This window comes from Podarcis vaucheri (assembly GCF_965113315.1).
Source record: "Podarcis vaucheri genome assembly, chromosome: 10".
Lineage (NCBI taxonomy): Eukaryota > Metazoa > Chordata > Lepidosauria > Squamata > Lacertidae > Podarcis > Podarcis vaucheri.
In genome coordinates this window covers 28,217,481-28,226,938 of record NC_138748.1, presented here as the reverse complement: position 1 = coordinate 28,226,938, position 9,458 = coordinate 28,217,481, and the positions used below count along the sequence as shown (strand labels likewise).

At 41.4% G+C, this 9,458-nt stretch overlaps 1 protein-coding gene across 5 annotated transcripts in view; it reads right to left on the bottom strand.

The window, feature by feature from the left end:
• Positions 1–1,432: 1,432 nt before the first annotated feature.
• Positions 1,433–9,458, bottom strand: part of TBC1D30 (TBC1 domain family member 30) — a 47,340-nt gene continuing 39,314 nt past the window's right edge. For 3 of the 5 annotated variants that reach the window (XM_082239586.1, XM_082239584.1, XM_082239587.1), the window contains 5 exons: positions 9,349–9,455; positions 9,034–9,173; positions 7,395–7,601; positions 7,154–7,210; positions 1,433–4,921 (listed from right to left, as the gene is read on the bottom strand). In XM_082239586.1, coding sequence (XP_082095712.1) covers positions 4,143–4,921; positions 7,154–7,210; positions 7,395–7,601; positions 9,034–9,173; positions 9,349–9,455 — 1,290 coding nt within the window. In that variant the 3' untranslated portion in view covers positions 1,433–4,142. The remainder of the gene's footprint in view (positions 4,922–7,153; positions 7,211–7,394; positions 7,602–9,033; positions 9,174–9,348; positions 9,456–9,458) is intronic. The other 2 variants (XM_082239583.1, XM_082239585.1) reach the window with 1 other exon arrangement.

Below are 9,458 nucleotides of genomic sequence, written 5' to 3'. Positions count from 1 at the left end.
CCATTTGCAGCAGTGGATCGGGAATGAAGAAAGGAGTGTAATATGCAGAATGCATTCAGATGCACTACACACTTGACAGGTCCTTGCACTATCAAAGCCCTCCACCCAGACTGCTCACACCATGCAGCTAATTTTGGATACGAGGCAATTGATTAGTATATACATAAACTGTTTTACTGTATATCAGGCTTTGATCTATTATCAACTATCTGCACTAAACACTCAAGAGTTGGTGTGCACGTATCACCATTAATATAATTGCGTGAACAAATGTACTAATTCAAAGATGAGACAGTTTCCCCTTCAAATTAAAAGAATCACATTGAAGTCCACACTCTTAAATTCCCCAAACTGAACATTTTATCAACTGATTGGTGTATTTGTTATCATTTGCTGCATTCCTGTACCACACAAATAGTATAACAATTAAAACAAACCTTGAAGGATGACATACAAGACGCAAGCAAAACTGCAATACGTATAAGCACATTATGAAACAGAAACAAAACACAGAAATGGGGGGAAGGGGATCCTGAAGTATTGGCTGCAATGTGATAACTGTGCAGAACTATGCTCTGCATAGCTTCACTTATGGTAGCTAGAGCCACAAGTTGCATGTGAACATACAACATCCATTTGGATTAATTTGAAGTACTTCTAATTAACTCTCTCTCTGTGTATGAATTTTATCATATTGTTGTACATGACATTACTTTCTTTGACACAATAGAAGGAACTGTACACAACCATTTGCTTTGACCAACAGTGATACTTCCCCCCCCCACAGCTTATCAGCTCACAAGGATCACCTCTGAACAAGTTGCACAGATGATTCATTTCAATGCATTCTTATAATGTGCTCATGAGACTCTAAAGTTGTTGAGAGCATTGCAAAGGAACTGGTTTCTATTTCATCACAGGCACAGTAATTAGGGTGGTGTTGTTGTTTTTACAATATCATATCATCTAGTGTATTCTGCATACTAGAAAGGCATCCTGATTCAATTACTGTATTTTTCGATCTATAACACACACCCGACCATAACACGCACGTAGTTTTTAGAGGAGGAAAATCCGTAGGCATGCCACCCATAGGCATTCCCTCCATAACACGCACAGACATTTCCCCTTACTTTCTAGGAGGAAAAAAGTGAGTGTTATGGTGCAAAAAATACGGTATTTATCTACAAGAGATCATTTGCAGATCATGCACACAGCATGGATAATCATGGGCTGTGCATTTTTGTTTTGTTAAAAATATTTGAGATTTGGAAACCCTGCCTTACTGCAAGAAATTGGAGACAACTCATTATTATTAATATTTAAAATGCATTATTGGTAAGTCCTATTTAATCTACAAGACAGAGAATGGCATCAACTATACCCATTAGACTCAGACACAAACACAGATAAAACTTCTCCGACAAAGACACCATTTCATACATCCTGTATATATTATCCTGTATATATTTATAATGTTACAATATCTATAGTACATTGTATACATCAAAGATACAAAGTTTAACACCAAAGTATCTTAAATCACAGCGCACAAAAGGCAGACAGACCCAGTAAGTTATTTCAGTTTCTTACCGGCATCACTCAGGTGGCAACAGTGATGAGTCCAGAACGACCTATCATAATAATGTAAAGGTAGATACACCATGCCAAAATTAGCTGTTCCTATTGATGTGCAGAGACAGGTGAGGGCTCTAGTACCCATGCAGAATTCCACATAAGACACTGACCTCAGCGTCAGACAGCTCTGAAATGCCTTGTGTGCATGCACAGGGTAGATCCCAAATAAGATTCCCTCTAGTGCTTTCCATTGGAGTAAATGGGGTGTCAAGCAATTTCAGAATGTTTTATGGGTTTGCAAATTGCTAATCTTGGATATAATTTTAGCTTAGTCTTTAACTGCTTTCATTACTCCTTTAGGAATGGGGGGGGGAATCGTTTTTACAGAAATATTTAATGTGGACAAAATATTAGCTCTGAAAAATTCACACGGCGAAGGACATAATTGTCTTTCAGGGTAGGAAACTAAAGGTTTGCAAAATAAAGTTGGACTCCAAATTGGTTTTGCGTCAGTGTTTTGAGGGCCAAATCCTATGCCTTTTATATCATACTGGAGAATCAGCAGCTGAGGCCCAAAGAAGTACATTGGACAAGCCAACACAGTAGGATTTTTGATTTTTCTTTTTAAAAGTACGCCCACCTAGCGCCATATCACAAACTGTTTTTGTTTTTGAGCCTTCCTCAGGTTCATAATTGGCTTGCTGTGAAGCATGTAGACTGCTGCTCAGAAATCATGGGAAAACCAAAACTTGTTAGCAATCTAGGTGCATGATACTTTAGATTCTGCACTGATCCTTTATTCGTCTGTGCTGATTTATCTGTTCACTGAAAACATAAGAGTTACACATTCAGCAAAATCGCATGCATGTCAGAAGTTAAGTTCCACTGCGTTCAACTGGACCTACTTTCCAGGTAAGTCTGTTCAGGACTGCAGCCTAAGAGCTATTACTTAGAGAAGCGTGGAGGATTCTTGTTGTCATACATTTCCTGAACCAACTGTGGATTGCAGGATGAGATGCATCCCATTCAGAGAACTTCAACTAAAGGATAATGGAAGACTGTGTAGACTTGGGAGCTCCACAAATTGAGAACTCCACAAATTGTAAGTAGGATTGATTCATCATCAGTGTACTCTTCCTCCAAGCACCTGGGCTTAATGCTCACAGCTATTGTGAACAGGACAGATATAGACAGCATCTTCTGTAGATAATAGACTTCTGTCTATTACCCTAGAATGACTCTTGTTGTTATGGCAGCACGTGCTATTTTTCATTGCACTTAACTTTGCACAGCACTTATAGTCCTTACATTTGTCCTGTGAGGGAGGCTCCTACTCTTCATTTTACAAATCTAAAACTGTTTCAGAGTTTGTAATTTCCCCAAGCCTACACAGTTAGTTTGTTCACTAATTCCCACTGAACACTGAAACTATTACACAGCAGTATTCTATGTTTTAGAAAGGGGGCGGGGGATTGCACAGTGTTTTGGAGACCGAGAAACAGGAGACCCCTTTCTCCACACTGACTGTCAAGTTTTGGAATTTTAACAATTGTTTACATGATAATACACCATAGTGATAACCACCTCTAATCTCTTGAAGCTTCTTAGGCATAGATCATATCACTTCAAATGTAGAAGCAAGGGACAAGATCTGCAGGAAACTGCTAAAACTTTCACTGGCCGAAAAAAGTTAAGTAGTACACTAAAGACGATCTTACATCATCAGGATACAGCCATAAATTTTCCTCAGCCGGGAAGCTGACACATTAGGGAATTAACATACACTGTGGAACAACACTGCCCAGCAGTTAACATGAAAAGTGACTTAACCTTATCAAAAAGGCTAAGGAAGATTTGTCTTTAATGCCAGATACTTCTAGGAATTTGAGTGATAAATTAACTAACAGATTTAAATATATATTCCGACAGTCCCATGACTCACTGAAGGTCATAATTTAGGGAGCCACGATCGAGTCATAGAAAGCATTTCAACTTCCCTTTTTACCTGACCTAAGGTGATAATTATTATATCAAAAATAATTAAAGGAGGTAACACCAGTGGCATTCGATTGGAAAATGCTAAAACACAGCTAATGTGTCAGCTGCTCAAATATATTCCGTATATATTATACAGAAGCAGTTTTTTTAAAAAATATTTTAATCTGCCTGAAATTTTGAAGTTCAGTGTACTTCATTGAGGCAGCTACAAGGCTCTGATAATTAGCCACTGAACCATAAAAGGTGGTAGTCTTCTTGATGAACTGACAGGAGGAAAACTGTCCTACCACTGCACTACCGAATGCCGTGTTACAGCTTCTCATTGCTGAAATTCAATGTTCATTTTTTGAACATGAAAACTGTATGTGGCACTGTGTGCTTTCACTACTCCACGTTATATATATAAAAAAGACAGATCTTTGATCATACAGTTTATGTTCCAGTTGCGACTTATCTTCCTTATTTCAATTGAGAAATGAAATTATTCAGAAACTCCTTCAGAACAACGAACACACACGTAATAAAAACTGAGATGATGATGACGATGTGCCAGCGATATATATACATCATCGTTTTTTTGACCCGCTGTTACCGCTTGCAGGCTTGTTAAAGCTTCTGCTCATCTGTGGGAAATGTACAGTTGGGGTTCTCTCGGTTGGACCATACAATCCTAGGTTTCTGGCCGCAGCTGATTTTCTGAGAGGTTTGACACTGGGAAAAGGACTGAAGACCTGTGGTTTAGTAGTGGCAGCTTGGGGAGATTTTGCCACTGTCCCACTGTCACTGGGCGAATTCGGGAACTCGGATAGAGGTGTTTGGCAGAACGAAGTCGATACTGATTCAACATCATCATTGTCATTTTGGGTAAGTTCCAGGGCTTCGAGCTTCAGCTGAACAGCTGATACGTTAACGTTGGCATTGGCATCTTTGTAACTTGGTTCAGGAGACTGTCCTTCAGCAGTCCGGGCATCTGAATCACTGCCTTCGATTTCCATAGATTCAGATTTGCTTGCAGCCTCTTCTTCCCCATTGGGGCTACTGGTTTTCACACCTTCGTTCTGTTCTTCTATTAACCCTATTGTATCTCCATAGCCCAGCTGGCCTTTGGCTCTTGCTATATTCTTCCGATGCACCCTCATGTGAGTGCGCCAAGGAGAGTTGAGCTTTGTTTTAAGATCTTCGTGGGGACTAGGGGACATCTTGCCTCCTGCGTGATTTGGAACATGAATAATAGCATTTTTGGAAGACCTGTTAGTCGGCTTTATCTTCTTTCCTAGCAGAAGGTGGTTGATCACTGGAGAATGGTTCACTTGAGAGGGCAGAAGACTAGTAACTGGTCCTTTATCTGAAGAAAACAAACATTTAAGAAGCATGAATGAGGCAAGGCAAATGATCAAACATTAAAGCAAACCTGACCAGTCTGATACACAAACACACACACATACGGGTGGGGGAGAAATTAAATTAAGGTTGCAATTAAATGCAGATCTATCAAATTAGCACTTTCAGGAAAATTATATGAGAACAGAAACACAGCTATCCCTCAAAATTAGCACTTAACTGAATTTTGTGGTGGTGTTCTCCAATCAACCTTTATTTTAAAAATGCATTACATTAGGGGAAAGTGCACATGAACATTAATATGCATCAGTGAAAATGACATAAAATGCATTATATGAGGGGAAATGTCTTGCGAAAATGTGTGCATTGGTCAAAACCGAATATGAAAATGTGTTCATTAGGAGAAATTTGCATTAAAATGTTGATCAGTTTTCATGAATCAGATTGCTACAGAAATGTAGAGGACGTGATTTAAGAATAGAAAAATGAGTAACCGAGAGAACACAAGTTGAAAGATTCTTCTATCCCTGCCATACACTGCATTTTCCAATCCAAAACTGGCTCAGATATTTGACCATGTGCTTCTCATGTCTCTCTCTTTCTTAATAGCAGGCTCCATTGTTTCTGTTGACTGGGGGGGGGGATGCAACAAGAAACAGAGCATCTAGCAGCCTGAAGAAAGCAAGGAAAATGTTGATTCAAAACTAAGAAAGCCATTCGGTAAGTAGGACTAGTTTACTTTTAAAGGGAAAACATCTGGTACATAAAAGGTAAAGGGACCCCTGACCATTAGATCCAGTTGCAGATGACTCTGGGATTGGGGTGCTCATCTTGCTTTATTGGCCGAGGGAGCCGGCGCACAGCTTCCAGGTCATGTGGCCAGCATGACTAAGCCGCTTCTGGCGAACCAGAGCAGCGCACGGAAACACCGTTTACCTTCCTGTCGGAGCGGTACCTATTTATCTACTTGCACTTTGTCGTGCTTTCGAACTGCTAGGTTGGCAGGAGCAGGGACCGAGCAACGGGAGCTCACCCCGGTGCGGGGATTCGAACCGCCGACCTTCTGATCGGCAAGTCCTAGGCTCTGTGGTTTAACCCACAGCGCCACCCGCGTCCCAACATCTGGTACATAGGAAGCTACAAATACCAAATCAGGCTCTTGATTCATCTAGTTCAGCACTTACACTAACTGGCAGTGTCTCTCCAGAGTTTCAGTCAGGATTATGTGACTCTACTACTGAAGTTACAGTTCAGATATGTTTAACTGAGCAGCAGTGATACTCTTTACAAATTTCTCTAACACCTATCCCAAGCAAATAAAAATGAAGATCCTAACCCAAGCCTTCTTTTCAAGGCAATAAAGACCAAAGAAAGCAAGAATGTGAAATTAAATATATTACGAAGCTATACACATACACAACAGATGAATAAATTGATGGATTAGATACTATGGGTTGATTTAGTTTAACTACTAAATCATGTGAATAGCATGCTAGACTCTGCCTTCTGCCTCTGCCTCGTCCTGACGACAACACAAAGGTGTCTATAACCAAGCAGCTGGGTAAATACTCCATTTCATAGAAAGAACATTCAGCAATTTAACCAAGACAGACCATTTCCCAGCAGAATATCCAGTCACAGAGAGATGAGAGAGAGAGTGCTAAAGGATATATACGAGACAATTGATTAAGGTTAGTGAAAAGGGGCTTTGGCAATCCTGGGAAATGAAAACCTTCATCAATTTGGTTTTGCCACATTGCTGTTGTGTGCATACTATGTTTCTTAGATTTTCAAAATTGCATTTCATGGGGTATTTCCTATGAAAGATGGAGCTGAAAATCCAGCCTGGGACAGGTAGGCCGTACTGTCAGGTGTGGGATAAAATTCCTCATATTACCTCACCACTGTTAGGAGGCAAGACCCATCTCTAGCAGTAAAGTGAAAGTTCAGTTTCCAAATGGTTCATCCCACAGATAATACTGTCACAAAGGGTATTTACTGATCAGCAGTGACTTTATGTGCACTTTATGCTAAATCAGCATTGAAACGTATTTGATCTAAGTCCAGCCAATTCATATATAATCTTTGTAATTTGTTGATAGTTCTGATGCCAAATCACTGTCCATCCAATTGGGAATTCAGAACATTTCACCCCAAGTCCAAGGATGCCAGAGCTGTTAGTAAAATCAGAGAAACCAATATTGTATCCAAGATTAGCATAGATATCTTTAAATACCATTATTCGGCTGGTCCCTGGGATCTAACATAATCCCAGGGTCATCATCTTCAGACCCTAACAAAAGAAAAACAAAGATCAACATCGTCTTTACAAGTGACATGCTCTTTAGTCAGATGAGATCCTTCCAACTATTTCATTCTTTTCGTCTTCTATATATAAATGAATACACAAAAACATGATTTGCTTTCTGATGCACATAGCTGAAGCTAACTTGCGCTTCCAAACACAAGTGATTTACCTGCTCTAATGTACACCTGATGGACCTGTTGTTGCTGTTTCTTCTTTATCCGTGAATACTGCCTTTTCAGCGCATTAATGTCTGTGGTCATACGTTCCATCATCATACTGTTAAAAGCGGCGTGGTATTCGCTCCGACAGGCGTCTATTGCTCCAGGGCTTAGCTCTGCAATATTGCTGGAACCTAGACTCTGCTCTTCATTATGATCTATGCATAGCAGGAAGAGAGCATGAGAAACACATCAGAATGTATTACATAATGGCAACCCCACCGTCCTTAAATCGGGGGAGGAAAAACTGTAGCCCTCCAGATGCTGTTTGGACTATAAACTCTCATTATCCCCTAACCACTGGCATTGCTGGTTGGGGATGAAGGTAGCCGCAATCCAAAAATCACCTGGGGGGGCACAGGTTCCCCATCCCTGCCTTACATGAGCAGAGGATTTCAATAACCTGGCATTGTCTGTACAGTGGTGCCCCGCAAGACGAACGCCTTGGAAGACGAAAAACTCGCTAGACGAAGGAGTTTTTCGTTTTCTTAGCTGCTTCGCAAGACGCATTTCCCTATGGGCTTGCTTCGCAAAATGAAGCTTGCCCCGCAAGCTCCGGGGATAGCGGGGAAGCACAGCACATCTTCCCCGCTGTCCCCGGACCCCTTTTGAACCAAGGGGCGGCAACGGGGAGAAGCGATCTTCTCCCCTCCGCCCCTTGCTTCAAAAGAGGGGACAGAGGGGAAGGCGCACGCGGACCCCTTTTGAACCAAGGGGCGGCAACGTGGAGAAGCGATTCTCCCCACTGCCCCTTCCCTTGCTTTAAAACAGGTCCCCGGAGATTGCGGGGCAGGCAACGGGGAGAAGCAATCTTCTCCCCGCCACCCCTTGCTTTAAACAGGTCCGGGGACAGAGGGGAAGGTGCGCGGTGCTTCCCCTCTGTCCCCGGACGGTCTCCATAGGAACACATTGATTGATTTTCAATGCATTCCTATGGGAAACTGTGCTTCGCAAGACGAAAAACTCGCAAGAAGAAAAAACTTGCGGAACGAATTAATTTCATCTTGCGAGGCACCACTGTACTTGCATTTAAACGGCTGACAAATTTAAAATCTCAAAAGATCAGCAGTAGTCAACATGAAACTGTTACCGGCCTGTACCCGAGCTTCCTGCACTCAGAAGAAGCTGCGCCGGACATTCGGCTTCTGTAAAATGTTCAAAAACTAGAGCATTTACTTCCGGGTTTTTGGTGTTTGGGAGCCAAACTGTTCGAAAATGGAGCTGTTGAGGAGCCGAGGTTTGATTGTACTGTGATCAGCACCAAAGAGACAGCTATATTTCACCTATGAAGCACTTCCTATGAAACAGCCTAATGTGACTCAACTATTTAAAAAATCAGTAATAAAAACATATGTAAAAACCATTTTAAATCCAATACAGATAAAAATGGAATGGGCCATATTAATCAAATGCTCCTATAGGCCTCTCATAGGCCACGGAATGGCATGGTTTGTCCTTCGAGCATTTGATTAAAGGCTGATGCCCAGGGATGGTAATCTGCCGGCCTCTAAACTACATAGGAGAACTGCAAGATAAACCCATGGGGGGAAGAGGCTCCTATGGTGATGCTGTAATGTTTACATTCTTTACCTTTGAATTGCTTTTGATACTTCTGTAGTTCTGGGGCTAGAAACCCACTGAATGGCCCAAGGCAACCAATGACACTAGCTATGGAATCTTCATCATCAAGGTCGTTCTCCTCATCACTGTCTCTAATTTTTCCCAGCCATCTGCAAAAGGAAAGCACACAGACACATTGCTGACCTGGACTTGCAAATGCATCTATAATAAACTGAACAGTTCACCAGGCTCAAGATACATAATCATCTACGTTTGTCCCTTTTATATACAGATCTTGCCTGGATTACAATATATGGTACTGGCAAGAGGTGAAGACAGACTTACCCTGAAGCTGATTTCACTGAGGCAGGAAAAGGAGTAATGTTGTATGTATATTTCTCCCGTAATTCTGCTAGTTGTGGGAAAGGGAACTGGGCCATAGAATAAACAGTCTA